Source organism: Oryctolagus cuniculus, chromosome 13, assembly GCF_051225735.1.
Source record: "Oryctolagus cuniculus isolate XC-2025 breed Fujian yellow rabbit chromosome 13, ASM5122573v1, whole genome shotgun sequence".
NCBI classification, from domain to species: domain Eukaryota; kingdom Metazoa; phylum Chordata; class Mammalia; order Lagomorpha; family Leporidae; genus Oryctolagus; species Oryctolagus cuniculus.
The window spans coordinates 16,197,559-16,225,330 of record NC_142879.1 but is presented as its reverse complement, the minus strand read 5'-3'; the positions used below and the strand labels follow the sequence as shown (position 1 = coordinate 16,225,330).

General features: G+C 52.9%; 1 protein-coding gene and 2 long non-coding RNA genes across 15 annotated transcripts in view; 2 read left to right on the top strand and 1 right to left on the bottom strand.

Moving 5' to 3' along the window:
- Positions 1–13,063, bottom strand: part of NR5A2 (nuclear receptor subfamily 5 group A member 2) — a 130,232-nt gene extending 117,169 nt beyond the window's left edge. For 2 of the 12 annotated variants that reach the window (XM_002717676.6, XM_089312056.1), the window contains exons 1-3: positions 12,770–13,063; positions 3,520–3,657; positions 1–119 (exon numbers count right to left, since the gene is read on the bottom strand). In XM_002717676.6, coding sequence (XP_002717722.1) covers positions 1–119; positions 3,520–3,657; positions 12,770–12,833 — 321 coding nt within the window. In that variant the 5' untranslated portion in view covers positions 12,834–13,063. Of the gene's footprint in view, positions 120–364; positions 616–664; positions 1,418–1,596; positions 2,052–2,427; positions 2,660–3,519; positions 3,658–12,769 lie in introns of those variants that run through there. The other 10 variants (XM_089312062.1, XM_089312063.1, XM_008268687.5 and 7 more) reach the window with 10 other exon arrangements.
- On the top strand, positions 3,597–9,952 carry LOC149122489 (uncharacterized). The gene is made up of 3 exons (XR_016219525.1): positions 3,597–4,256; positions 9,242–9,496; positions 9,911–9,952. It is a non-coding gene; the product is annotated as an uncharacterized LOC149122489 (long non-coding RNA).
- A 246-nt stretch (positions 13,064–13,309) lies between the features above and the next one.
- The window catches only part of LOC108178228 (uncharacterized), a 36,815-nt gene continuing 22,352 nt past the window's right edge, over positions 13,310–27,772 (top strand). Inside the window, exons 1-3 of one of the 2 annotated variants that reach the window (XR_011381247.2) lie at positions 13,310–13,701; positions 14,766–14,956; positions 18,726–18,924. This is a non-coding gene — a long non-coding RNA (uncharacterized LOC108178228). The remainder of the gene's footprint in view (positions 13,702–14,765; positions 14,957–18,725; positions 18,925–27,772) is intronic. The other variant, XR_016219516.1, reaches the window with a different exon arrangement.

Genomic DNA, 27,772 nt, shown 5'->3' with positions numbered 1-27,772 from the left:
CTTGCAGCTCTCACAGGTGAGCAGTCCATAGTGATAGCCAGACACTTTATCTCCACACACGGGGCACAGCTCCTCGAGGTCTTCATCGTAGGAGTAATTCACCATTTTAAATTGAGACACTGAAACGAGAAGAGAGAGGCATCCGTGTGCAGCTCATGGGCCACATGGGCTCAGATCCTGCCCCCAAAAGCAGCATTTCGGTGACCGGTAGGCAAACCCCAGCCGTGTGGAAACAGTTCTTCACCCAGGTGGCACTGCACGCAACACGTTCTGCACCATAAAAGCGAAACAGCTTTGGGCATCGGGGAACATGCACTTCATTGTTTTTAAACTTGAAAAGATAACTCCAACTTCCTTGGTTAACCTTTTACGCTGACCACCGCTTCCTAAGTACACAAGCTTCCTAAGTCTGCGAAGCCAACAAACCACCACAGCGGCCAGCGTGGGCTGCACAAAGTATCAACTACAACCGCACGCATCTGTCAATTCCAGTGCCTAAGGCAGCGAGCACGGAGTTCGCGTCCAAGGCCCCTGGCCGGCCAGGCCAGCGCCTGCCGCGTGCGGACCCAGGACGCCCCCCGCGTGAACAGCCCGGGGCTCCCGGGCTTCGGCGCGGTCCCATTCATCGAAACGCTCAGTCCCGCATCGGCTCACGCTGGAAAACCTGTGAAAACAAGTCCAAAGGGCGGACGCGCGGGCGGGAGAAAAAGAAACAACAGCAGGGGGAAAGCCACGCACCGTGAGCTAGGGTTCGGTCTCGCGGCCCAGCCCTGAAGGCCTGCAGTGAACTTCACGAGCTTCCGATCATCTCGGCAAAACCGTGAACACCTGCAGATCGCCCCAGCTGAGGCCCAACAGCACGCAGGACCCGGCGACCCGCGCGCGGCCCGCGGCGGGGATGCGGTCTCCCCCAGCAGCGCTGGGCGCAAACCCCAGGGCGTCTCCGCAGCTGTGCACCGGCCGGGCTCCGGCCAGGGGACCCCCGCAAATACCTGATCCGGCCCCTCCCCGGGGCTCCTCATCCACGCGGGTCCCGTCCCGCAGCGGCCGAGGGGCAGGTCCTCCTCGGGCCCCGCTCTGGAAGCCCCCGGGCGCAGCCTCGGCTAGCCAACCCGCGCACCAACACCGGCCCGGGTTTGTTTGAAGTTAATCAGTGGCGTTGGCGGTGCCGCGGGGCGGGGCGCGGGGGTGGGGAACTCGTGGCCGGGCCCAAGTTTCTCCCGATTTGTTTACCAAAAAGGAAAGAGAGAAACAGCCCCCATGGCCTGTGGCAAGTACCCCGCCGCTCCAGCGCGCCTTGACTGTCTGAAGTTCCGTCTCTCTCTCTGGCTCTGGGGACGCGCGGGGGGTCCCTGGCGGCGCTGGCCGCGCGCGGGCCGGAGTAGCGGAAGCGGCTCTACTGTGGCCGGAGTTGGAGGAGAAACCGGAGCGGGCGAGCGCAGCCGGGTCAGCCCGAGCCCCAGCCCTGAGACCCCCAGGCTAGGGCTTTCGGGGACTGGGAGTGTTGGAGAAGTTCGTTTCCAAGCTCCTAGACACTTCCCGCTCTCCCGAAACTTGTGGCTGCTGTCACCCCCAAACAACGCACACTGCAGTTACCCTCAAAAGGCGCAGATCGGCCACCGCTCACGGTGGGGGACTCGCCGGCCAGCTCGGGGGATCTGGGATGAGGACCCTCTAGAAAAACCCAAAGACAGAGCACGAGGCGGGAGAGAGGCGCCGCGCCTTGCGAGGCCCCGGTGCCCCGGGGCGGCCCCCGTAGGCGTTCAGAGAAACGGACGCGTCCGGAGAAGGGACGGCCTCAGAGGGGCGCGCGGCGCGGTCAGGGGACCCAGTGGCAGATCCTCTTCCCGGGGCCTCCCCACGGATGCGTCTCAGGCTGGAAGCAGATCAAGCGTAGGAATGGGGACCCCGGTCCCCAAGGGGCTCCTCCGAATCCACAGGCCGCGTGCCCAGCCGCTTCCCACGCTGCTTTTGAACCCAGGGCTGAGCGGGCGGCCCGCGCGTTCTCCTGGGCCCTGGGCACCAAGCCCCGCTGACTCTCCGGGCTGGGGCCAGTGACTGGGGTGGAGAGGGCCCCGTTCAACCTTTACAAGGGAAGTGTGGCGACGGCTTTCGCCTCCCCTACTTGGCGCTCCACCGACTCCCAGGGGTTCATAGCGCGCCCGGTGCAAAAGCAGAAAGAAAAGTTCCCTTTCGGACCCGAGCACCGTGCCGGCCTCCTCGGGCGGCCCAAAGGCAGGCCTCTCTCGGGAGCCCGCGGCGGAGGGGGTCCGGCCCGGCTTCCTCGCGCCGCTCGTCCCTCACTCCCCACCCCTACTCGGCGGCAACCCCAGGTGCCCCGAGGAGAAGCCTCTTTGGGCCAGCCGGGTTCCCCCAGGGGGCACACCCCCAAGCGGGTCTCAGGGCAGGGGCCTCCCACAGCTCTACCTGGAGACTCGGAAGGACCCCAGGATCCAGGAGGATGGCGACCGCCCCTCCCGCGGAGCGCCCTCGCCAGCGGGGACGTCGGGTCTCCCGGCCCCAGTGCCTCGCGCGCGCCGCCTCCCCCGCACCGCGCCGAAGGCGCCGGCCCTGAACTCTGCTCTCAACACCTCCCCCGGCCCTTTCAAGTTCGCACAAGGGGATGGCAGGAAGCGCTCGCGGATCACAGGCCCGCCGGCCCGCACATCCTGCGCGCTGGGCCGGGCGAGGATGGACGAGCGCCGCCGACTTTTCCTAGCATTGTTCCCTCCCCGGCCCGGAGCAAACGCCATAAACTTCCGAAGGGCTTCGTACAAGCCTGATCTGGAGGCGGAATCGCCAGCGGGATTTGATTTTTTGTTGTTGTTATCAGCAATCAAGAGCTGGGAAAAGAAAGGGTCTGTGCAGATGCCCGGGTCGGGGGCGGCACGCTGGCGGCCCCCCGCACCTCTCCGGGCACCACCCGCGCAGGGCACCAGACTGGGGCAACTTTGCTTTCCTCAGCTCTGCCAGCTGCTTTGACGTCGTCCAAATCCGAGCCGGCTCTCGGGGCCTGCCTGGCCTTTAGGGGGGTGCCCCAAGCACCGAAGCCCGCGCAAGCAAGCGTCTCCGAACCCACCCCCTCCTGCGGGTGGCTGTCCCGGGCGGAGCGTTCTCCCTCCGCACGGAGCTCCGGCCACAGTGCGCGCGGGCTCCAAGGAGCGAGGACCTGCTCCGGCGTCTGTCGGCCACCCCCCGCCTTACGATGACCTTAGCATTCCGGAGACCCTATGCCTTCGACTGCCCGGGCTGGAGCAGCCACGCGGCTCGGAGCCCGCCCTTCTCTTAATTAGAAGCGGGCAATTAGACACTGCTTGGAAAACCTCTGCCCCGCATTGTTCAAGAGCCATCAACTTTAATGCCTGCCCCTGAGGGGGAGAAGCGCCGCCCCGCAGCCCCCGGCTGAGTGCCCCCAGCCCGGCTCCGCCGGCGCCCGCGCCGGGCGGGAGGCTGCAGCCCGCAGGGCGAGCCCGGGGGCGGAGAAGCCGCCGGGGCCCGAGCGCCGCGGCGCCGCCTTACCTTGCATGTTTTCCGGCATCTGCCCCTGTTCCCCATGCGACCGAGCCAGTCCCAGCGCTTCCGTCTCCACTTTGGGCAGCATGACAAGGCGGCCGCGGGCGGGAATGGGGCGTCCGCGTCGGTCCGGAAGCCCAGCACCTGGACACGGGCAGCAGAGATTCAACTCCGGCCGAAAGAAGAAAGGGGCGCCCGGGGCGCCCGCTCACCGTCCGCCTCCTTCGGAGCTGCGGGCAGCCGCCCGCGAGCTGCGAGAAAGGCGAAGACCACGGCGTCCGCGCTCCCCGGCTGCGCTCCGCTCGGCCAGGGCGCGGGCGGCGGCGCGGGCGCGGGCGCAGCTGCCAGGGGCGCGGAACCGCGGGGGACAGCGCTGCGGGCAGGCGGCGGAGGCGGCCGCGGGGCTGCTCCCGCCTCCGCGGCGGTGCGCTGCGGCCGCTCCCGGACGGCCGGGCGACTCCTTCCCCTCCCGCCACGCGCCCTCTGGCTGGGGATCGGCAAGGGTCGGTCTCTCTCTCTCTCTCCCTCTCTCTCTCTCCTCGCCTCACTTCTCCTCGCCTCTCCGCCCCTTCCCTCTATCTCCTTCTGCCGCCCTCGCTCGCTCCCTATCACAAGTGCGGAGTTCTGAAGTTGCAACCTCCCTCCTCTGCCTCGCCTGCTCTCTCTCGCGTCCGAGAGCGGCCTCTCCAGCCCCGAGGGTGGCGGTGCTGGGAAGGGAAGGGGAAGAGAGGAGGAGACGGGAGGTAAGTAGGGCCGGGGTGGGGGAAAGGATGGGATGCGGGGCTCAGACGGTCACTGGGGACGCGGGTTTCGGACTCGGGTCGGACACTCGCGGCCAGCCAATGAGGATGCTTCAGTCCCCTCGCTGCCCCAACCTCTTCACCCGCCTTACCCCCCTCCCACCGCACCCTGGCCCGGGGCGGGGGCTGTGCACGCTGCCGGGGCTTACTGCTTACGAGAGGCGACCTCTGAGCGCCGCGGCGAAGGCGAGGGAACCAGGGCGTTGCGCGAGCCCAGGGCAGCGGGCGGGACTGGGGCGCGCGTGGGCGTGGGCGTGTTGCGAGCCCTCGATGCACCCCGGCTGCGGAGGCTCAGGGGACTTAAACACCCACTTAGAAAACCCGAAGGAGAACGGGGATGTTGAATTATGCTGACCGCGCTTCTCAACCCCACTGTTGGTGCGCTGTAAGGGGGAGGGGGGTCTCCTGGTCTCTTTCCCCCCAGCCCTCCCCCTCCGAGCCACGCGGTCGGTGGAGAGGCCACGCCACCGGGGCCACAGAGCGGTCGCGTCTCCGAGATCCTGGGAATTCGGGGAAGAGGCAGCTGCTCCTGTTCTCTACCCCCTCCTTCGCGCACTAACGACCCCGGACGCCGGGCCAGGATTCCGTCGGCGGCAGGCTTCTAGCTGGGGCGAACTGCGTTTACATATAAATTGCAAAGATCGGCCCGGGCTTCCCTTCTTCCTTCTGGGGTCTCCTTGGTGGGACGGATCCGCAGGAGACCCAGAGGCTCGGCGTTAAAAAAAAAAAAAAAAAGTTTTTAAAGAACCATCTGTTGTGCGAGCTCTTCGGCCACCAGCCCCAGCCACATCTTCAAAGTTTTCCGATGTCACCCCAACAAGATGAAAAAAATTCCCTCCAGCCTCCGGAGTGCAGGCGAAAAGCCTCATTTTCAGGGTCTGCTGTGCAAACGGGTAATTATCAGAGTCCACCCACAAGGGGGTGAATTTGAATCTCAAAAGACCTGAATTTATTCTATTTCAATGGCACAGAGCTCACACATTCAAAACTGTCAGGGCTAGGATTTGATGCTTTAGGAATTATTTCAACCGTTGTGGTGCAGCATTTACACTTTTGTAGGAAATTGGTCACCCACCCACACCTGGTAATTTCAGATACCATGAACCCTCTCAACTGATCTGTCGTTTTACATATGTATGTTCAGAATCTGAGTTATTGAAATATCAGCTTTAGTGGCAACTTCAGGTTCTATGGAAACAAACTCAGGCCTGGCCATCAGCTGGGAGGGGTAGACGAAATTTGCCATAGAGATTTCCCTGACAGTGTCAGGTCACACTGTGCACACCTGTTCAGTATGACCAGTTGTTTTAAATGTCATTGTGAGTTAAAGCTACATTTTCTTACCTAGTTAAGAGAGGGAGTCAGCGACACGGCTGGAATCGGTGCTTGCCCTGCCTTGGACTGGGTGAGCTGTGAACTTGGGAACCGATTGAAGGCCAGCCGCCTGGCCAGGAGCTCCCGAGACCACTCCACCTGCCAGCCTGGCCAAGATGCAGGGCAGCTCTGGCCGCTGGGCGCAGGGCTGGCCGGGTGATGGAGAAAGGACCTGGCTGGGAGAGCCGAAGGCAGTTGGAGTGCAGCACCACGCAGGTGCAGAGTGACAAGAAACTTTGCTTTTAACTGCAGCCTGAGGCTGGCCTAGAGAGGCGGACGCTGTGGGCACGCTCGTGTCTGTCACCCACTCCGGGGCGGCACGGGCCACTTCTGACCCTCACCACACCCCGCAAAAACCGGCCAACGGCTAGCATGCACCGCCCTGCGCACAGGTGGGCTTCCTAAGGAAGAAAAATGCTCACCGCCTGGGAGGGGTGGCAGGGGCTGGGGTGATGAGGAGAGGACCGGGAACTTCTCGCCGCTGGGAGGGTCTGGTCTCAGTGGCCGACGGAGCGGGGGACAACGGGAGAGTTCTTTTCTAAGAACCGAAGGAGCCTTTGCCTCCAGGGAGAGAAAGGTACCCCCGGGGCCAGAAAACCCCGCCTGCGTTGCATGAGCTGGGCTCTTGTCGGAGACCTCTCCCCGCGCCACTCCTTAAGTACTTAGGGCTGCAGGCGCGGGCGGGGGTGCGGCGGCACCTCGCTGGCCCTTCCAAGCCCTGGACCGGCCTCCCTGCCTCGTGAACGCCCTCCTTCGGGACCCGCTGGGCAGCGCCCCTTAAAGCCCGGACCCACTTGCTGGATGACCCTGGATCGTCCTGTGCGCCCCTCTACCCCCCTCCCAGGCCCTCTTCCAGGGAAAGCTGGGGAGGGGTCTAGGCCTCCGAGGCCACAGTTTGAGGCGAGATCCAAGTGGCCGTGGGAAAAGTATGCAGTGCAGGTGGCAGCCGGTGGACAGGGCAGTGATCTGGACTGACCAACACGCGCCCTGGGCGCGGACATCCAGAGGCTGCCCATTCTTCCCGGGCCCCTGAACCCGAGGCGCAGACCAGAGACCGCGCTGCGGCTGGCTAGGGAGGCAGCTCTGGCTCCAGCTACCGCGCGGCCCTCAGCCAACTTCTGGCAGACTTCTCTCGCTTCCCTCCACCCGCCGCCCCCTTTCCGACGAGTCAGGTCTCCGGGGCTCGCCCTTCCCGCTTCTGACTTTGAAAGTGTTGATTGACGGTTGCAATTACGAAGGCTGATGGCTCGGGGAGGCTCCCGCAGCCTTGATGAGCCCAAGAAGCGCAGTCCTGGCATATTTTATCCTAGCTTGGCGTTCCGGGGCCGTGCGCGCGCCCCATTCACCCATCTGCCTAGGGCCGAGAAGGTCCCGCACTCCCCACCCGCGCGAGGATGCGATCGCGTGCTCTCTCCACACGTCCGCCTCTCCGCGCGGCAGTTCCCTGCGTGCGCCGGGAGAAGCCTGCCCTTGCCGGATCCGGCTTGGTGCGCATCTCCCGTGCGGAGCGCGTGGGCAAGAGAGGCCAAGACCTGCGGGGGCGGCCCGGGGATCCTGGGTTCGGCGGGCCAGCGGGCCAGCGGGCCAGGCATGGCTTTCCCGCGCGCCTGGTAGATGCAGCGCCGGGCGACCCCACTCATCCTCGCGCGGAACCCGGCAAACCGTCCTTGTAAACATCTCCGAGGTGTCCTTTCTCCACTGCTACTTGTTGGTGCTTTTAAGAAACTAGAACAATTACTTCTCTTGAAATCCGGATTTATTTTTGCCGGGGTCTCTGCCAGGCTGGCTTGCCGACGGCGGCTCGGGCCCTGGCTCGCCCCCCGCCGCCCCTCCCAGCTGAAAAGCCCCTTAGAAGCCGGCTTTGGCTTTTCTCCGAAAACGAAGCCCTCTGGCCACCAACTCCGCCCCTGCCCGCCCTCGCCCGGGGCGCTGGGCGTTGAAAAGAGCCGGGCGGGGTGTCGGTCCTTTACGGAGGAGCGCCGGGTTGGCTGGGGCTTTGGAAGACAAAAGACCTGAAGAGGTGAGAAGGGGTACCTCCTTCACCAAAGAAAACTCCCTTTCTGCTGCACGTGTGAACAATTACTGGCGACATCAGCAGCAACAGCCCGCGTAGACGGTCTACCGCCCGGTGGGGTCGCCGGGATTGGTCCACGCTCCCCGAGGGACTTCACGTGTCGCGGCCCGGCCGAGATCCGGGGCATCCGAGCTCCCCAACCTGCGCGACAGCCTGCCCTCGCGGCCTCCAAGGCAAGAAACGCGTTTAGGAAAAGTCTTGCCTGAGTGATCAGACTCTGCAGCTTTTTCTATTAGAAGAAGAAGAAGGCGCTTCCTTGAAGAACTTTTGAACTTTCTTTTGGGGGCATTTTGCTCCCAACTCAGGGGTCCCTGCGCTCTTTGCCCTGGCACCGTCGCTGCCAGTCGAAGGCAGGTCGGGAGTTGAAGGAGGCGGGCTTGGAATGACCTGGGTGGGTGGTCCAACCTCACCGTCTTCTCTGTGCACCGAAATGCAGATGGGAGCCAGTCTCAGCCCAGCACTGGGAGACCCCGCCCATCGGAACCAGTCTTGCGAATGCCTGAGACCAACCAGAACACTGGGTGACATGGCCAAAGGCCAGGCGGAGCAGTACTGGTCATTCCACCCTGCTCCCACCCTGGTTGGGAAACTGAATCCTTAGCACTGGGTAATACTGTAGACTAAGCTCAAGAGAACCCAGCCCTACGGGAAAGTTCTTAAGTTTCTCCAGACCAAAGAGCCTGGCCCGCAGAGGTGTGGGCGTCCCGCAACTTTGGACCCCAAAGAAAATGGGGACCTGGAGTGGCGAGGGCACTCTCTGGCACGGAGTTACAAACTTTTGTCACGGCCAGCGTTCAGTCAGCTTGGGACACCCCCCTCCCCCACCACGGTCTTGTCTGGAAACAAGGCAGTTGATTCCAGAACAAGCAGTGGGTTCCGACAGATTTCCTTATCCTATAGAGACAGATGGGGTGAGTGAAGCTTGGGTCGGGGGAGGGGGCAGGCAGAGCCTGGGGGTGTCTGGACCCTGAGCCAGGGATGCAGCATTTGCTGTGAAAAATGTTAGCAGCAGGCATGGGACCAAGGCTGCCGGAGCCACAGCTGGGTTTCTCCAAAGTGCTTTTAAACAAAGCGACCTAAATGGTCGCTTCCCACATCCACTCCTCCCCAAGAAAACAGTGTGTTTGCTTCTTATAGCTGAACCCAGTCAATCTGAGTCATTCCCACCCCCCGCCCCTAAGCCCACCAGCTCTGGCTCTGCAACAAGTAGATGCTCTGAATTTCCACTTGGTTCAGCCTTCCCGGTACAGGGCACCTCGCTGAGCTACACCACAGCCAGTCTGAGATCCTTTCCAGGAACCCCTGCAAGAGGAGAGCGGGGGTGCCTTCCCAACCCCGGCACCGACCTCAGCACTCCCAATGCTGTTCTTACTGTAGTCCCAGCCCCATCCCGCCCTTCAGAATCCTACAGGGATCCAAATCTGATTTCCACAGTAGAACGAAAAGAAAGATGAAACCATTGACAAATGTCTTTCTTAAGCCCACAGGTCTTTTGGAAGAAAGTCTGAGTTGAGCAACTTTGCTGGAAATCATTATTTCTTTGTATTAACAAGAGCACGTGCCAGTTACTACCTCAGGGAGACAGCCTGGCATTCAGAATCCTACTTGGGGGATTCTATTTGCAGCTCACCCATCTTATAAGCCCCGCCCCACACACGGAGACCTTTCTGAGCCCACCTTTTCAATGGGTGAAATGGATGCAACAAAGTAAACTTTATAAAAGAGACATTGCCGGGTAAGCAGCTCACCCTGCGGCTAACAAATGCCACTTCTTCTTCCTCCAGTCCGTCTAACTTCACTCAGATTCATCTTCTATAAGGGAAATCGTGTAGAAAAGAGGGAGCCAATAGCCACTCTAGGATGGGTAAGGATGCAGCCTTCCGGGGCAGGTGCTTGTGAGCTTGATTACCCTGCAGAGTTTGACATGGTGTTCAGGGACCCTCAAATCTGTCCATGGCATCTGTATTCAGGTTACTTGGACTATAAATGTTAAGTATATCTTTCCTATCATTCACACAAACATACATATAACAGAACTTCCTAAAATGCTTTAAAAAAAAAAAGAGCCTTTATTAACTTGTCGGGTCAATTTCAGTCCACCTGCTTTTCTCAAGGTTAATCTCTTAAGCTCACACTGGTCATATTTCAGCTCTCTCCTCCAGGGCCTCCACAGAGTACAACACTCCCCAAACTCCTCAAGTTCTTGGAAGCCAACTGGACTTCTCAGAGAAGGTTGTCCCCACTAAGGTTAAGAGTGAGGAAGTTCAACTTCAAGGAGCAGCTGCATCCTGGTGTGGGTTCTGGACCTGCTTTCTGAAACTTGCCCTGCCTACATCATCCCTGCAGCTGTGTGTGTGTGTGTGTGTGTGTGTGTGTGTGTGTGTGTGTTCGAGGGAGCCTGGGACCTCTGTGTTCCAGAGCCCCTCTCTGGCTCAGCTCAGGTTCAAGGCTGAATCTAAGATAACCCTGGACATTGCTAGAGGTTATCTCTGAAGGAAAATCAGACACCAAAAGTGTTCAGGGGACCAGAAAGCAAACCTTCTATCACACACTGCTTTGTCCTGGGGATAGTGTATGGTATGAAATGGAACGTGCATAGCATTCTGTGCATGCACTTTGAAGAACTATGTAAAAGTTAATGCAACTCAAGCCTAATGTTGGGAACACTGGCATCGGGGTGGGGGTGATAGACACAATAAAATAAGCCTGTGTTCTACCTACAGACATGGCTGTTTGGTTGATACAGATAGGGCGAAAAAGCCTATTAAGTTAGGACTAGGTATCATTCCGCCTGTTTGGGAGAAAGGAAATAATGTAGGCCAGAAACCAAGAATCTGGCCAGTACCCCAGAGCCAGTCAACTCCAAGCAGGCAGTCTGGTCTCAGCCCAAGTCTGCTGCCCTGAAGCCACACTGAGTGGTTCCTGTCGTGGGCAGGAGGAACACCTGTGGTCATTCTGCACACACCTCATCCGACCCCCAACCCCCCCACCCCCCCACCCCCGGTGCAAGGAGGATCTTACCCCGACAGCTATGGCCACGCAAATAGCTTTTAGTAGCACAACTCCTGGGACTGGAGGGGATTAAATGCAGCGGTGGGACCCTGGCGTCTGCAGGCTCTGGCTCGGTTCTGGGCACCACTCCCCTCATCCCCGCCCCCGCTCCCACGTGCATTTTGCCCTCTCAAAGCCACCCGGGGACTCCTGCCGCTCCCTGCAGCTGCACCTGTGGCTTCTCAGCCCCGGGGCAGTCAGAAAGACCCACTCAAAGGGGTCAGCCTGCCAACCGCTCGTGGCCTCCTCTCCTCTCCTCCGGCCCTTTCGACGGCTCGGTCCAGCCAAAAGCCCCGGCGACGGCCCTCGGGGCTGAACAGACCGTCCAGGACCGCGAGCCGTCGCCCCTGGGGAAGCCACACCATCACGGGGCTGCGGCATCTGCAGAGGGGACAGGGGCGCGCCTGGGCCGGGCGGCTGCGAGGAACAGCCGGGAAGGGGATTCTTTGACTAGAAACTCGGAACTTGGCGGTGCGCCGGATGGCTTCAGGGTGCAGGAGTGAGCTCGTGCCTCTCCCACGCGAGGCTCGGGCCCTGCGGGACCCCGCGGGGCTCCAACAGCCGCCTCCCGCCCATCCCAGACCCGCGGGTGTGCTCGGGAGCGCCCCGCCCCTGCCCGCGCACAGCCCCGCAGGGCGCGGCCCGGCGTCTCCCAGCTCCACCGCCCACCTCCCCCTCTAATTCGCCCCTGGGGTCTTGGTGGGTGGGGGGGCCTAGCGGGCGAGGCGCGCGCGCGACCCCCACCCAGCCCGGTGCTGGCCGTCACGGCCTGCAGCAGCCGCGCGCAGCCGGAGCCCGGGACCTCTCCGCGCGCGCACCGCGGGGCGCGCGCACCGCCCGTGCGCGCCGCCCGGGCCACCCGCGCCCCCGGCCCGACGCGCGCAGGGCTTGGCGGCGGCAGGGAGCGAGTGCTCGCCCGTGGGGCCGCCCGGCCGCGGAGCCCGAGGCGTTCCGGGGTTCTCTGGCCACGCTTGCTTGCGCCCGCATTTTCTTTGTTATCTGCAGAGCAATTGATTCTCGGGTGCACTCTGCGTGCCTCCCCCGTGTTTTCTTTTTCGTAAGTACAGAACTTTTTTTTTTTTTTTTTTTTGGTAAACATTTCCTCAGTTGATGTACGAGTACTTTAGGGTGTAGTTGGCCCATAAAAAAGGCAATCAGTGCCTTCGGTGGAGTCAGCTGGCAGCCCCAGGGGAAGGGGAGAAGCCCGAGCCGGCCCGGGGTGGCGCCGCTGGGACTCCGGGCTCCGCACGGCCCCCGCACGGCCCCGCAAAATCGGGTCCCGGAGCTTTGCTCAGAGCCCTGCAAGTCCCTGCCCTTCCCGCCTCTGCTCTTAGCATTCACTGAATGTAATCTTGCAGGGAAATGAGCAAGTTCCTGACTGTCCTTTTTCTTGTTTAAAATGAAAAGTAGCTCTGTGTACCTATTTCGGTAAAAGCAAGACGTGGTCATTATTTTTACAGAAGATAGCAATTTTTCTAATTCTTAACTAATGCTTAATTTTTTTTTCATGACTTTCATTTGCTAAAAATACCAGTTTTCTACAGTATCTGTAGGGACTTGAAAACTATGATAAAGTTTGATTAGTGATCACTCAGTATGATTGGCTTGTTCCAAGTTGTTCAAATTTTAGTTTATTATTTCCTATTAGAAGTTGTCAGAATTTATTAAGGATAAAATTGATCTATTTTGAATATTTTCTGGCTGTTTTGGGCTAATAGAATGACGTCCAAAAACAGTGGATAATAATAACAATATTCATATGTTGAATTAGCCACTAGGCTTTTTTGAACTGCAGAAAAGAAAAATGTGTAATATATGCGTGGGTTTATTATAGGCTTTTAATAAGCACAAAGAAAATCCTTGACTTAAAATGCAAAACCGTCAATGAGATTAAGTTCCATGTATTCAGTAGTAGCACAATAGTGCCTGGGTGGTAAATAGAGCGACTGCTACTTACCGGTAGGTGTGAGTCCGCGCTTTAGATACTGTTGCACATCCCCAGGGTCCGAATTAGAAGACATTCTCAGTGAGAGCACAGGCAGGCCTTTGGCTCACAGCAAAAATCATGGAGCGCAAGAAAAAATACAGCTTGTCATCTTTTGTGGCCTTGGGAAGAGACACATCAGACTACAGTAACCCTTAGTGAAAGTTAAGAAAAAGAAAAAAAAAAAAATCCAGAATTCAGAAAGTTACAAGCAAGTCTTTCCCTGGACTCTGTACTGTTTCCAGCGTGAGTGACCTGTTGTAAACCATGTATCCAGTTTCACGATGGTTTCTAATCAGAAGAATGGAAACTTCTGATAGGCTTCACTGGACCACATGACTGTATGCAGGTCGATAAGCGGACCCTGTTATAAAGTGACAGCAGAAGAGATAAGAACTCTTGGCAGATAATGGCAAAGAAATGATTAACTCAGAAGTGGAGAGGCGCTATGCAGCACCCAGAGTGGAAAGTTGTAAAACCGAGGGTCAGATCAGACCTGGTGGATAAAACTGCAAACCAGCCTAAATCCACTAACTAAACTCAGGCTTGTGACATAGCCCCTTGATGTCATCAGCTATTTGCATAGAGGAGGGCACACGGGGCTCTTCTGACCTCTGCAAATATGGGTTAGATGATAACACTGACAGACATTAATTCTGGGAGGGCTGACTGCAGGTATGATCCACACTTTGAAACACCACGGGTTGCCACGCCAGGCTTGTGGCCATTTATTTAGTCATGTTTTGGTCAACCACCTGTTTCTTTTTTTTTTTTAAGTCGTAACTTCATTAGTGAAGGAGTTCATTTGAGCTTGTTTGTACATTGGACATTTGGTTAAAAGGACAACCTCTCCCCAATAAAGCAAAACCTACACTTTGAGATTAATGCTGAAAGATGACGAATGTGTAAGTAGCTTTTCTATAACTTTAAAGTTGTTATTTATTTGTTTGGGTCCATGAAGAAAATCTGTGCTACTCTTTACCACTAAAGGAGTAGTACTCAAATGACCAAAGGTAGTTTGTTCTGTTGAATATCCCTATTGTTATTCGAAGTAATAAAATCCAGATTCTTAGAGCAATGCATGTCTTTTCCCACATTGTGGAAGTGTGTTGTTTTTCTTTTTTGGGTTTTGTTAATTGAGTAACTTTGTATTCCTTTGGTCTACGATCCTATAAAAATATTTATATACACTGTTTTTCCTATTCAAAATATATTTTTTTAAGAATTAGTCTTGACTACATATTATAGAAAAACCTGAATAACCATGGTTGAAACAAGATGCTTAGTTCTCTTTTCTAAGTGGAGTTGAGAGGTGGGCAATCCAGAGATGGAACAATGGCTCTTCAAGTCTGGTTCAGACCACACTCTCCTTTTTTACTTTCTGCTAACTCTCATCCTCATGTTCCAAAATGGCTACTAGAGTTCCAGCCATCGCTCTTAGGAAGCAGAATCGAGGACGAGGGGAGGAAGCATGTTCCTTTTTGAGAACATTTCCTTAAAGTACCAGGCATTCTGTGTCGGTCTCGCTGGACCACAGGTAGATACCCATCTATGATTAGCTGCAAGGGAGAAAGGCAACTGAGGTGTTTTTAGCCGGACAGCTAAATAAGTACCCAAACGAAAAAGCATTGGGTAATTACAATTATCCTGTCAGCTTTTTGCTGTTATTTCCTTAACTAATCATGGCATATTACCAGAAGTGGACCCGTGTGTATGTTCAAGGACATGTGACTGGAAAGCAAATGTTCTGTTTAACTTATTTAGGAATCCAAAAAGCTGTTGCTTATACAACTTATACTTGTTAGTATCTGTTGTGTTAAAAATTAAAACAGAGAGACTTTAAAATGTTTATTATTTATATTTAACTTATTAAAATAAAATAATACATAACTCATTATATATTAACTTACTTTTACTGTGGTTCATTTAAAAATATTTATTTATGCATTTTTATTTCTTTGAAAGGCAGAGAGAGAATAAGAGAGATTCCATCCATTGGTTCACTCCCCCAGATGCCTGCAACAGCTGGGGCTGGACCAGACTGAAGTTAGGAGCCAGGAACTCCATCTGGGTCTCCCATAGGGGTGCAGGAACCCCAGTACTTGGGCCATCATCTACTGCCTCCCAGGCATGTTAGCAGGAAGCTGGATCAGAGCAGAGGTGAGACTCAATTCCATGTGCCCCGATGTGGGATAGGGGTGTCCCAAGTGTTGGCTTACCCCTTTATGCCACATATTAGTTTAATGGCACTTTTTTTTTTTTTTTTGACAGGCAGAGTGGACAGTGAGAGAGAGAGAGAGAGAGAAAGGTCTTCCTTTGCCGTTGGTTCACCCTCCAATGGTCGCCGCGGCTGGTGCGCTACGGCCGGCGCACCGCGCTGATCCTAAGGCAGGAGCCAGGTGCTTCTCCTGGTCTCCCATGTGGGTGCAGGGCCCAAGGACTTGGGCCATCCTCCACTGCACTTCCCTGGCCACAGCAGAGAGCTGGCCTGGAAGAGGGGCAACCGGGACAGAATCCGGTGCCCCAACTGGGACTAGAACCCGGTGTGCCGGCACTGCAAGGCGGAGGATTAGCCTATTGAGCCGTGGCGCCGGCCTTAATGGCACCTTTATAAGAAATTATCCAAGAGGCATAGAGACAGATATACAAACAGAAAGCCCCCATTTACTGGCTCACTCCCCAGATACTTGGAACAGTCTGGGCTGGGTCGGGTCAAAGGCAGGAGCTGGGAATGCAATGCAGGTTTCCCACATGGGTGCTAGGGACTCAACTACTTGAGCCATCCCTGCAGCCTCCCAGGGGGTGCATCGGCAGGAAGCCGGAATCAGGAGCGGGCTGGGATTCAAGTTCACGTACTCTGATAGGAAATGTAGGCATCTCAAGTAGCACTTTAACTGCAAGGCCATATGTCCGGCCCTAGTGGTATACTATAGATTAAAAATGTTTTTCAAAACAAACAAATTAATTAAAAGTTACATTTTGACCAAAAACAGGTCTGGCCTAGTGAAGACAGTGGGATTCTCATATCTGCTTCTGCAATTTTTCTAAAATTTTTTAAATATTTATTTATTTGAAAGGCAGAATTACAAGAGAGAGAGAGACAGAGATCCCCCATATACTGCTTCATTTCTCCCCAAAAAGCTGCAATGGCCAGGGATGGACCAGGCTGAAGAAAGGGGCTGGGAGCTTCATCCGGGTCTCCCACGTTGGACTTGGGCCATCTTCCACTGCTTTCGTAAGTCCATTAGCAGGAAGCTGGATCAGAAGTAGAGCAGACAGAACTCTGACCAGTGCTCATATGGGATGCTGGCATCGCTGGTGTTGGCTTAACCTGCTTTGCCACATCCTGGCTCCTTCTACGTTCTCTCTATAGTGATACTGTCTTGGTTGAAGTATGTAAGAAAATATGAACTCACAGATGTGCAATTAGGGAGGAGTATTATAGCTTTTTCAGATAGTTATGATATTTTTCTTTGATACTGCACTAGAACTTCACAAGTAGTATTTTCCTGAGGATTTGTTGAAACATGAAAATCCAAAATCATTATTAGTGAACTTTTTTGTACTCTACTACATGAAAGTTTGTTGGCCTATTTTATGCTTCAAATGCATCTTCTACATGTGCAGAGTCTTGTAATGTATATTGTAATTTGAAAAGTGTGAGTTCATTGAATTTTGTGGATTTTCCAACTGTTGACACATTCTGTAATGCAGAATCCCATCATGTCCTCACAGTGTCACCCCTGATCTCAGCAGTGGTCCTAAGGATTGCAAAACTTTCTAAATCACAGTGGCAGATGCAACTTCTCCAAGATTCAGATTTTCACCTGCAAGTTTGAATTTTGTCATTGGAAAAAAGTCAAAGTAACGATTTCACTTCCTTTTTGATTGAGAAAATGTTTCCCAATGTCTGAAGAACCATAGTTTGCCTACCAGTCATTGTTTTTGTTTGTTTGTTTTAAAGATTTATGTATTTATTTGAAGGTCAGAGTTATAGAGAGACAGAGAGGTCTTCCATCCACTGGTTCACTCTTCAAATGGCCATGACGGCCGGGGCTGGGCCAGGCTGAAGGCAGGAGCCAGGAACTCCGTCTGTTGCATCCCACATGGGTAGCAGAGGGCAAGTACTTGGCTCTTCCTGGCACATTAGCAGGAAGGTGGATGAGAAGCAGAGTAGCCGAGACTTGAACCGGCCTTCAGATATAGGGTAGCAGTGTCACAAGCGACAGCTTAATTCACTGTGCCTTAACACTGGCCCCAGAGTTCAGAATGTTTTATAAAACATAAACCTTTCCCAGTCACATCAGGGTCCTAGACGGGGGCTGCCTGTGCTGAGAGTGTTGTGAAGGGATTTGAAGGCCATGGGCAGTGGGATACGCCCCACTGGAGCCGAGCACTGGGGCTGCTGTTCGGCTGTTGGCCTCTTTACTGTCGATGTCAAGGTTATTTTAAAATGCACCTCCCAGGGTAGGGGCTTGGCCTGATGGTGAAGGTGCCCGGGTGCCACCTAAGGGTGCCTGGTTTGATTCCTGGCTGCAGCTTCTGACTCCAGCTTCCTGCTCCAGCTTTCCTGGGAGGCAGGGGTGATGGGATCCTGCCACCCACATGGGAGACCTGGGTTGAGTCACAGCTTCCAGCTCTGTGCCAGGTCTCGCTCAGGGTCCTTGCATGTATCTGGAGTAAACCGGCGGACGGGACCTCTCCGCCTCTCAAATAAGTAAATTAAAAAATTTGTAAAAGAATTTAAAAAAATGCCCTTTCTACAAGAATGATTTCTGGGTAAACGGTTTGTTCACTTTCTTTAGGGCAGTAAAGCCTCTGAAGTTCCCTTGATAGGAGGACTTGGGTTTGTGAAGGGCAAGACCAGAACAAATGTTCCCCTGGCCCAGGACCTGAGGAGAAAAGAGGGATGAATAGGAAGATGGCTGCATGCGTGTGTGTTCCCTTAATGAGCACATTATAGTACAATTAGCTGTGTTGCTTCACATTAATGAGGCTAAAGTTCGAGTTTTAATTCCTATGGAGGAGAAAGTTTTACAAAGGGAAAAACTACAGTGTTTGCAGGATCAAATGGACGTTATTAGATCTGGGGAGGAACGCCAAGCTGTGGCTTAATCAGAAAGGGTTCACTGGGTTATGCTTATTGCACAGTTAATAAAGAGGGAAGGGATGTTCTCTGACATCTGAGTGGGTGAGAGATGGGGTCAGCTGTAAATTCATGCTATTACCTAGTTTCAGTGCTAATTCTTTTTGAAAGATTTAGTTATTTATTTGGAAGGCAGAGTTACAGAGAAAAAGGGAGAGACAGATCTTTCACCCAATGGTTCACTTCCCCGGGGCCACATCAACCAGGGCTGGGTAGGGGCAAAGCCAGGAGTCTGCAACTCCATCTGGGTCTCTGCAGTGGGCCTGACTTGGGCCTCATCTACTGCTTTCTCAGGCGCATTAGCAGGGAGCTGGATGGGAAGTGGAGCGGCTGGGACTTGAACCAGCGCTCATACTGGATGCAGGCATCGCAGGTGGCAGTTTAACCAGCCGTGTCACAATGCAGGCCCCTCAGTGTTAAAATTTAAATTTAATTGTTTTACTCTCCCAGTTTTCTGAAAGAGAATCTGCATCTACAGCACATGGGTAAACATTTTCAAGCTTTTCTTGGCTTTAAACAATATTAGTTGGGAAGAATCACTATATTCCTAAATCTGCACTTATGCAATGCACGAAGTTTGTATTCCCTAAATAAAATATTTCTTTGGGAGAAAAATAAACTATACGACTGACAACTCTTCTAAGTCAGTGGGGGTGTGTGTCTGTATACAGATGATTTTTAACTCAATCTGTGAACATTTGTAACAAAATTTCACGTCATTATAGATTCAACATTTTCTGAAGATCCGCATTGCAGAATTTATGGTCCATTTTTTTTTTCCAGTCTGGTTGCCTCTCTCCCTATCCACCGCCTTTCAGCTGTGCTGCCGTCTCGAAACCCTTCCAGGACAGATGCACCTGCACCAGGTGTGGGTGGCCCGGGGTCCGGGTGATCCCTGAGAGTCAGAGCAGAAGTGGTCACAAGCCAGGGCTTGAGGTCTGGATGAAGCTGGAAATGCGAGCTCCCCGGTGGCCTCATCAAGGTGAGACTGAGCTGAGATGTGCTCAGGGAGAAAGAGAACGGAGACAACACCCGGTGAGGTCACTGTTGGCAGATCCAGGCAAACATGCTCTCAACTCCTTGGGTATACAAAACCAGTGCAACCTACTCTCATTGACACTGTAGTAAGTGTTACTTATTTAGGTTATTTTTTTCTTAAGTATATAGTGTGTTTCAAAATATGATTTTTATTGGGACAAGTTTCTTCTTTTCTGATTTTGAATGGAAATCCAGAAGACCTTGTGTTACTCCGGGCCTGTTCTACCTCTGTAGCTCCTCTCTCTTTTTTTTTTTTTTTTTTTGACAGGCAGAGTGTACAGTGAGAGAGAGAGACAGAGAGAAAGGTCTTCCTTTGCCGTTGGTTCACCCTCCAATGGCCTCCGCGGCCGGCGCACCGCGCTGATCCGATGGCAGGAGCCAGGAGCCAGGAGCCAGGTGCTTTTCCTGGTCTCCCATGGGGTGCAGGGCCCAAGCACCTGGGCCATCCTCCACTGCACTCCTGGGCCACAGCAGAGAGCTGGCCTGGAAGAGGGGCAACCGGGACAGAATCCGGTGCCCCGACCGGGACTAGAACCCGGTGTGCCGGCGCCGCTAGGTGGAGGATTAGCCTAGTGAGCCGCGACGCCGGCCTTGTAGCTCCTCTCTTAAACATGCCGCAGTGTTGGCTACCCGTTGGTGGAGGCTTTGTGTGATGTTCGTTGTGTGAAGGAGCACTGTAGCACACCGGCTGCGGCTCTGGTTGCTTTCCTGAGAAACCCTGCGCCGGGGTTGGTGCGTGAGACCTGTGTGAGCGAGTGAACACACTGTGCATCTTGGTGGGAGTGGAGGGTGCAGCCGCGAGGTTGGGAGCCCAGATTTGGGATCAGAAAGCTGACGACTTTCATCCTATTCCTGCTCTTGCTTCCTGCCTGGGGGCCAAGATTCTTGGCGTCTCACAAGTCAAAGTGATAAAAATGATGGGACCCAGTAGTTTTTATGGTGAGAAGTCAAGGAAACAGATATTGTGTGTTTGTATATAGCAGGTGCTTGGTGTCATGGCGGAGAGAGAGTGTGCTCAGCACCTCTTCTGATGTCATGGAAAACCGACATGGGCTGTGTGCACCAGAGCCTTGAGTGACAGACACGATTTCCTTCATGGAACTGGAGAAGTCCTCTGCAGGTTTATGGTTTTGTGTTTTGTTTTTGGTGCCAGTCTTAGTCGCAGATAGATGCCCTCCATATGCAAGACTTAACAGGATTCATATAATTTAATAGCATCATAATGGAATCTGCTCAGCTTCTCTCCCATTGTGTTCATGGTTCACAAAACATATAACAGCACAGAGGTTTACTTTCTTTTTTTTTTTTTTTTAATTTTTTAATTTGACAGATAGAGTTAGACAGTGAGAGAGAGACAGAAAGGTCTTCCTTCCGTTGGTTAAGCCCCCAAATGGCTGCCACGGCCTGAACTACACCGATCTGAAGCCAGGAGCCAGGTGCTTCCTCCTGGTCTCCCATGTGAGCGCAGGGGCCCAAGCACTTGGGCCACCCTCCACTGCCTTCCCAAGGGCCATAGCAGAGAGCTGGACTGGAAGAGGAGCAACCGGGACTAGAACCAGCACCCATATGGGATGCTGGCGCCGCAGGAGGAGGATTAACCAAGGATTAACCAAGTGAGCCGCAGTGCCAGCCACAACAGAGGTTTACTTTCACACTATATCATCTGCCTCTCACTAGACACAAAGGTACCCAAAAAATTGAAGAACGGTGACATCCAAGGTTGCCTAATAGCGCCTCCAGAATCTGCAAAAAATACTATTTGTCACTGTCTTTAGTTTCCTGTGAACCCTGCTGGCATGCTGAGGAGACTCATATTAATGAGTTACTCTGGTCTTTTGAAGCTTATCGGTGAGGCTAATTTAATAGAAAGGGGCAGTCAGGACTTTGTGAGAAGCGAACATGTTTTTCTGAAAGAGGGACTGGAGCACTGTGCACACGCACCGCAAATAACAGGTGCTCCGAACTCAGCCCCGGCGACAGCTAGCAGGCACTTTTCGTTCCAGCTACACCGGGGGGGAAAAGACCAAGAAAATCACGCCCTCAGTTTTTAGTAATTGTTTTTCTCAATCCAGGTACAGTGCGACCATCTCCTTTAGGCAACTGTGGGCATTTCCATGACTGCTTTCTGTTTTAAACACCTTTCCTCCCCACGGAACTCATCAGACAGCTCCACATGGAACACTCGGAATGACTCACATTTACAAGAATACATGTTTATAATGATAAAACATTATTTGCTAACTGATTTCAGAAAGGATTTGTAAATGATTGACAGATAACTGATGACTCCAAGGCATCTTTGCCAAAATCCAAAAGGTATTCAGCAATATCATCTGAACCCAGATTGCATGATAATGTTGAAGTTCAGTTAATGAGTTACACTCCCTGTAAACTTCCTGAATACTCTCTTTCAAGACATTATGACATATCCGTTAGGAACTGGAATTCTTGCAAAATTGGATTTATGGTGAACACCTTGTATGAACCTGCAAAGGGCCCTGTAAGTGTGTTTATAATTTGGGTTGAAGAACAAGCACCCTAAATCACTCATCGTTCAAACAGGCTGACTACCCCAGCTATTGGGGGGTTTTTCCAGAAGGCTTATGAATACTGAACCATTAAGTTTCTGCCAAACTGTTGCTTAATAGTCCATTTTTGCTTGTACCCTGCACCACCAAAGGCATTTGTCCTGGATTTTATATACATCCTGGGCCAGCATTGGCACGCAGCAACAACAAAAAAAATCAGCTTCCTTAATTATCCTCTCCCCTGTCCAGTTCTCTAAGAGGGTGGAATAGTAGAATTTGGAAAACATAATAGCTGTGAGAAATGTGGCACCTGGCAGGAAAGATAAGTGACTTTTACACAGTACTATTATGGTCAGGTAAATATTACTCACTTTTTATAGCACTAATAATTAAACAGAGCCTTAGTCAATCTTTTGGCAACATAAATGTTTAAGACCTGACTCTCCCGTACGCTTGTGCTGGGTTCCCCCACGTTGATCACTGTCTGGGAGCCGTGTCTAATGGCTTACTGTGCGTCTTGTTTTTTAGAGTAAGTGAAATAAACTCAATACCACTTTGTTTCCATGGAAGGCATTTTCAAACATTGAAGCAAATAACCCAGTGGCCTAAATTGTCTTTAAAAAGGGAAACTGTACAGCATGCAAAGAAATCACGTTGTTATTATTTTAAAATGCGGAACCACGAAATGGATTCAGACATCCTTAGGAAAGTGAAGGTTCTGTGTGACCTAAAATTACCTGGTAGACCATACATATAAAACAGCCATTCGAATAATAGGTGTTCCTCTAGACTGAGATATTTTATGCAGCTTAATCTTACATTGGGCTATATAACTCAATTTTGATTTGTGTTTCAGTTATTCTAATAGACATTTTTTTGCTCTCCCAGTCCCTTGTGAAATAAGAAAATGTTTAATAAAAGTGCTAAAGTAGAATTTTAAACACGTCTTCCTTAAATAGTTTTCCAATACAACACTCTGATTATTCAAAATATCAATATGCTAACCGTGATAAAGGACTTAAATGCACATATGTTATATTTTCTTTTGAAACATCATTTATTTTTATTTTATTTGAAAGGCAGAAAGCCGGCGCCGTGGCTCAATAGGCTAATCCTCCGCCTTGCAGCACCAGCACATCAGGTTCTAGTCCCGGTCGGGGTGCCGGATTCTGTCCCAGTTGCCCCTTTTCCAGGCCAGCTCTCTGCTGTGGCCAGGGAGTGCAGTGGAGGATGGCCCAAGTGCTTGGGCCCTGCACCCCATGGGAGACCAGGATAAGTACCTGGCTTCTGCCATTGGATCAGCGCGGTGCGCCGGCTGCGGCGGCCATTGGAGGGTGAACCAACGGCAAAAGGAAGACCTTTCTCTCTGTCTCTCTCTCTCACTGTCCACTCTGCCTGTCAAAATAAATAAATAAATAAATAAATAAAATAAAAATGAAAGGCAGAGGGGCAGATACACATTTGTGTGTGTGTACGCATATGTGCATACATACGAACATTCATGTATATAAGAAACAACCCAGAAAAGAAAGGATTACTGAGAACCACTGTGAAGCCTCACAGAAGTCACCTTTTGGTTTAATTTCCACCTGTTGTTTTTGTTTGAGTCAGGGCCCCTTGTTGATTAATGCCGTGACCTGGTGGGGTTGTTCCTCTGTGTGAGAGGGTCATCAGTGTGGGTGCAGAACGGCTCGCGAGAACCCATGTGGCACATCTAGCCCCATGGCTGGCACTTAGAGGCCCTTGTCTCGCACTTGGATCATTTATATTGTCTCCAAATGGCTCCTGGGCTTTCCTCTGACTTCTCCCGAGGCCGTCTTCCACATTCCTGCCTTAATAAATCAAAAAGAAAATAATCAGGGGTAGGCATTTGAGGCAGGGGCTAAGATACTGCTTGGGTGGGTGTGAATGTCAGCTCCCCTCCTCATTCTAGCCTCCTGCGAATGCACACCTGGGAAGCAGCAGTGATGGGCCTGCCACCAACATGGGAGACCTGGAGTGAGTTCCTGGCTCCTGGCGTTGGCTTGGCCCACTCCTGGCTGTTGCAGGTATTTGGGGAGTAAACCTGCAGATGGAAGATCTCTCTTTTTCTTAGTCTCTTTTTTCCTTTCTACTTCTCTTTCTCCCTCTGTCCCTCTCTGGCTTTCTCTTTGCCTTTCAATTAAATAAATTTTTTTAAATTAAAAAATTCACAGTGGGGGCTTGTGTTGTGGTGCAACAGGTTAAGCTACCACCTGCAATGCCAGCATCCCATGTGAGCAGTGGTTGCAAGGTCCCGGCTGCTCCACTTCCTATCCAGCTCTCTGCTAATGTCCATGAGAACACAGAAGATGGCCCGAGTACTTGGGCCCTTGCCACCCACATGGGAGACATGAATGGAGTTCCAGGCTCCTGGTTGGCACGGGCCAGCCCAGCTGTTGCCGCCACTTGGGGAGCGAGGCAGCGGATAGAACATCTTTCTCCACTCCCTCCCCCACCCCCAGGAACTTTGCCTTTCAAATTAAAAAAATAAATCGGGCTGGCGCTAATCCTCCACCTTGCGGTGCCCCCACACCGGGTTCTAGTCCCGGTCGGGGCGCCGGATTCTGTCCCGGTTGCCCCTCTTCCAGGCCAGCTCTCTGCTGTGGCCAGGGAGTGCAGTGGGAGATGGCCCAAGTGCTTGGGCCCTGCACCCCATGGGAGACCAGGAGAAGCACCTGGCTCCTGCCTTCGGATCAGTGCGGTGCGCTGGCCGCAGCGTGCCAGCCGTGGCAGCCGTTGGAGGGTGAACCAACAGCAAAGGAAGACCTTTCTCTCTGTCTCTCTCTCTCACTGTCCACTCTGCCTGTCAAATAAATAAATAAATAAATAAATCTAAAACAATTGAAAATTAATGATATTCACTGCCTAAAATTTGTCAATTGTTCTGCATAGTCTTTAGGATAAATTTCCTGCTATTCAGTTTGATAGGCAAGACCTTTTTCTGTCTTATCCTCTACACTCTTCACTCAAGAGATAAAGAACCACTTGAAAACATCATGATGTTGCAGGCCCCTGTCTATTCCTGCCTTTGTCCATGCATTCACCCACTCACCCACCCATTCATCTGTTCACTTAGCTGAAATATGCTGGAGTCTATAGTTGGTGCTAAGTGTACAGAGTTAGTCTAAGGAGACTCAGTTGGGTGGAAGTGACAAATGATGACAGCTGTTTATCATAGCTAAGCCTGGGGTACTGGGCAGCACCCAGGAACTACTGACCCCCTTTTGGAAAGATAAGAGGAAGCCCCTAGCAGGAAGTGCTGCTGACCTGTTGCAAAGGGTGAGTCGGCGTTAGCCCAGGAACAAGGTGTTGCCCAGAGGAAGCCAGGGACACAGGAAAAAGGGTAGCAACCTGAGCACATTCCGCTGGAGCTGGGCCTGAGCTGTGCTTAAGGATGTGTCAGTGGGCAGTCTCTTCGCCAGGGACAAACAGATGGAAGCCGACCATAGGGGAGTGGCTGAATCCATTACAGTACCTCTATTTCTTTGGCTACAATCGGCCCTTAACAAGAGAAGTGGAGCTTTCCAGGACTTGGGGGGATGCATAGACAGTGTTTATTGTTACACGAGCAAAATAAGGCAATTACGTGAGTGGGGGCACCAAGCAAAAAAGAAGAAAGTAAGGTTCAAGCGTATGATCACGTTGGAAAGTCTGTGAGGCTGGGGGTGCGTGTAGGAAGAATCACTGTGTTCCTAAATTTGTATTCATGAAATGCATGAAGTTTGTATACCTTAAATAAAAGGTTTCTGGGGAAACAAAAAAAGAAAGTCTGTGAACATGTAGATATGTGTACAGAAAAAAAGATTACAGCAACTTAACAGGGACCGGCGTTGAGGCGCAGGGGAGTAAGCACCTGTTGGGATGCTGGAGTCCCCTATCAGGTGCTGGTCTGAGTCTCAGCTACTCCACTTCCATCCAACTTCCTGCTAATGGGCCTTGGAAGGCAGTAGTAGGTAGTTGGTCCCTGCCGCCCACTTGGGACACCTGCACGGAGTTCCCAACTCCTGGCTTTGTCCTGGTCTAGCCCCAGCTTTTGTGGGCTTTTGGGGAGTGAACCGTGAGATGGGAGATCTCTTGGTCTCTGCTTTTCAAATAAAATGAAAATAAATAATAAATGAAACACGATTTTTGTTGCTTCCTAACTCCCGGTGATTACTGTTCCCGCATCGGAAGTAGGAGGTGTGTAAGCAGGCATGTGTTTGCCGATTGCTGTCATCCTGGTCTTGTGACTTACTGCCTGTGTGGCTGTGAGCACTTAGTTCATTTGTGTTCTTCATCTCTCAAATGGGGAGTAGCCATCACATAGGGTAGTCCTAAGGAGAAAATGACTTAAAATGTATTTGCTTAGCATGGAGCCTGGTGCACAGGGCTGCTCAGTAAATACTCCCTCCTGGCAAGCGTCCTCTCTCTCGGGATCCCAGGAGTCTCTTCCAGGACGAAGGGGATATTTCTGTTCTAAGTTTTCTAAGTGTCTTCTGAGCGCCTCGCACTGTGCCTGGGTGTGCCTGGGCAGACTCCGGGCTCTGGCTCCTCATACAGAGCCGAGCTCACGGTCTGCTTGGTGTGAGTCCGTTGCTTGCCCCCGGCCCACAGCACAGGCACCCAGTACACGTTTGGCAAAGGAGTCGGAGTGAGGAGGAAGATCTAAGAGGAGAGTTATTTGAAAGGAAAACTGATCATGAGAAATGGAATTAAATAGCCGAGGAAACAGCCATGCTGAGTACAGGGAGGAGAACTTGAGAGCAGTGATGCTGGTGAAGATGGCCGGGGTGTGATCTAGGGCTGATCGCTGTGGCTGTGGCATTGGGGTGCGGAGGAGGGGAGGTGGATTCCCTCCCCTGGCCCCATTCGGCCAGGACAGGTGCAGGGCAGGACGACAGGCACAGCAGCCATGGACAGCCAACTTTTGAGCCCCTGCTGTGTGGCAGGCACTGGGCTGTTGTGATGCGGATTGTCATCGCAAGCACCTGTTTTGTGTGAGGTCTCCTGGGGGAGGGGGCACCTCCCAGACCTATTTTAAGCATGAGAAACCTGGAGCTTTGTGAAGATAAATTATTTGCTCAAGGCCAGCTGGCTAGTAAGGCATGGAGCTGTGACGCATGGGGCAGTCCGGTTCTAGAGCCCACGCAGCTTGGCCAGACCTGGCTTCAGTGTTTGTCAAGCAAGGTCAAGTGCGCCCTGTCAGTCATCGTGGTAAATTGCATGGGCTGCCCGGCTCTCAGGATTTTCTCCTCTAATAGTTTGGCAGATGGTTACTGAGATTCTTGCCTGGTGATCTGTAAAGACACAGAGTCCTGGAGCGGGAAGCCAAGGAGGTCAGAATGTCCCCCGAGAGACAGCAGACAAGCTAGCTCAGGTACGCCGTGGTGATGCCCCGGCTCGCCTCGGTCGTGAGGCTCACGGTGCCCAGCGAGTCCCATCTGCCGTCTGTTTCTGAGTCACCCCCGAACAGAGAACGGAGGTGCAGAGTAGACGGGGGAGACGGGGGTGGGATTTTCCTCTAATGAACAGCGAAAGGGTGGCAAGATGTCTGGAGAAGCAGCAGGGGCACATGGACAAGGTCAATGCCAACATCGAAACCTGCCTTGTCTTTAAACCAAAGGTGTGACTTCTTTTTTTTTTTTTTTTTTTTTTTTTTTTTTATCCCCCCCCCCCCAAAGGTGTGACTTCTGCCACCTGCAGTTGAGAAGCTCAAAGGTAAAACACTGGAGAGTGTGTATGTTAGAATTCCAAACGTGTGAGCTTCCAGAAAACGTGGGTGAGAGCACCAGGAGCCAAGAGACTGTGAAGTACAGACATGAGCTCCTCCGGTGAGGGGGTCCCAGCTTCCTATGTCTGGTTTCTAGGGAAGTGTCCGTGGGCAGTCTGTTCTGGTGATAGTCACAACCAGGTGGCAAGATGCGGCCTTTCCTAGTTGCAGTGTGGTGGGACTTCAGGTTCTTGCCGACCCGGAGCGAGGTTTGACGAGTGCTTTCTCCTGTATTTGGTTCATCATAAGTAAAACCTCCTTGGCTTTCTTCCTCAAATTCGATCTCAGTGGAGAGTTACCATGGTTAATTTTCTTCTCATAATAATGCAGAATGCCTAAGGTGAGCTCCATATTTTATGATGCCAGATTTGACTTCTGACTTGGCTAGCGGATGAACTTGAGGCATTTAGCACAACATTTAAAATGCTTTTTGGTCTCTGTTTTTGGCCACGGTTTTGCATCCAGTATAACACTATTTCTCACACACGGTTTAT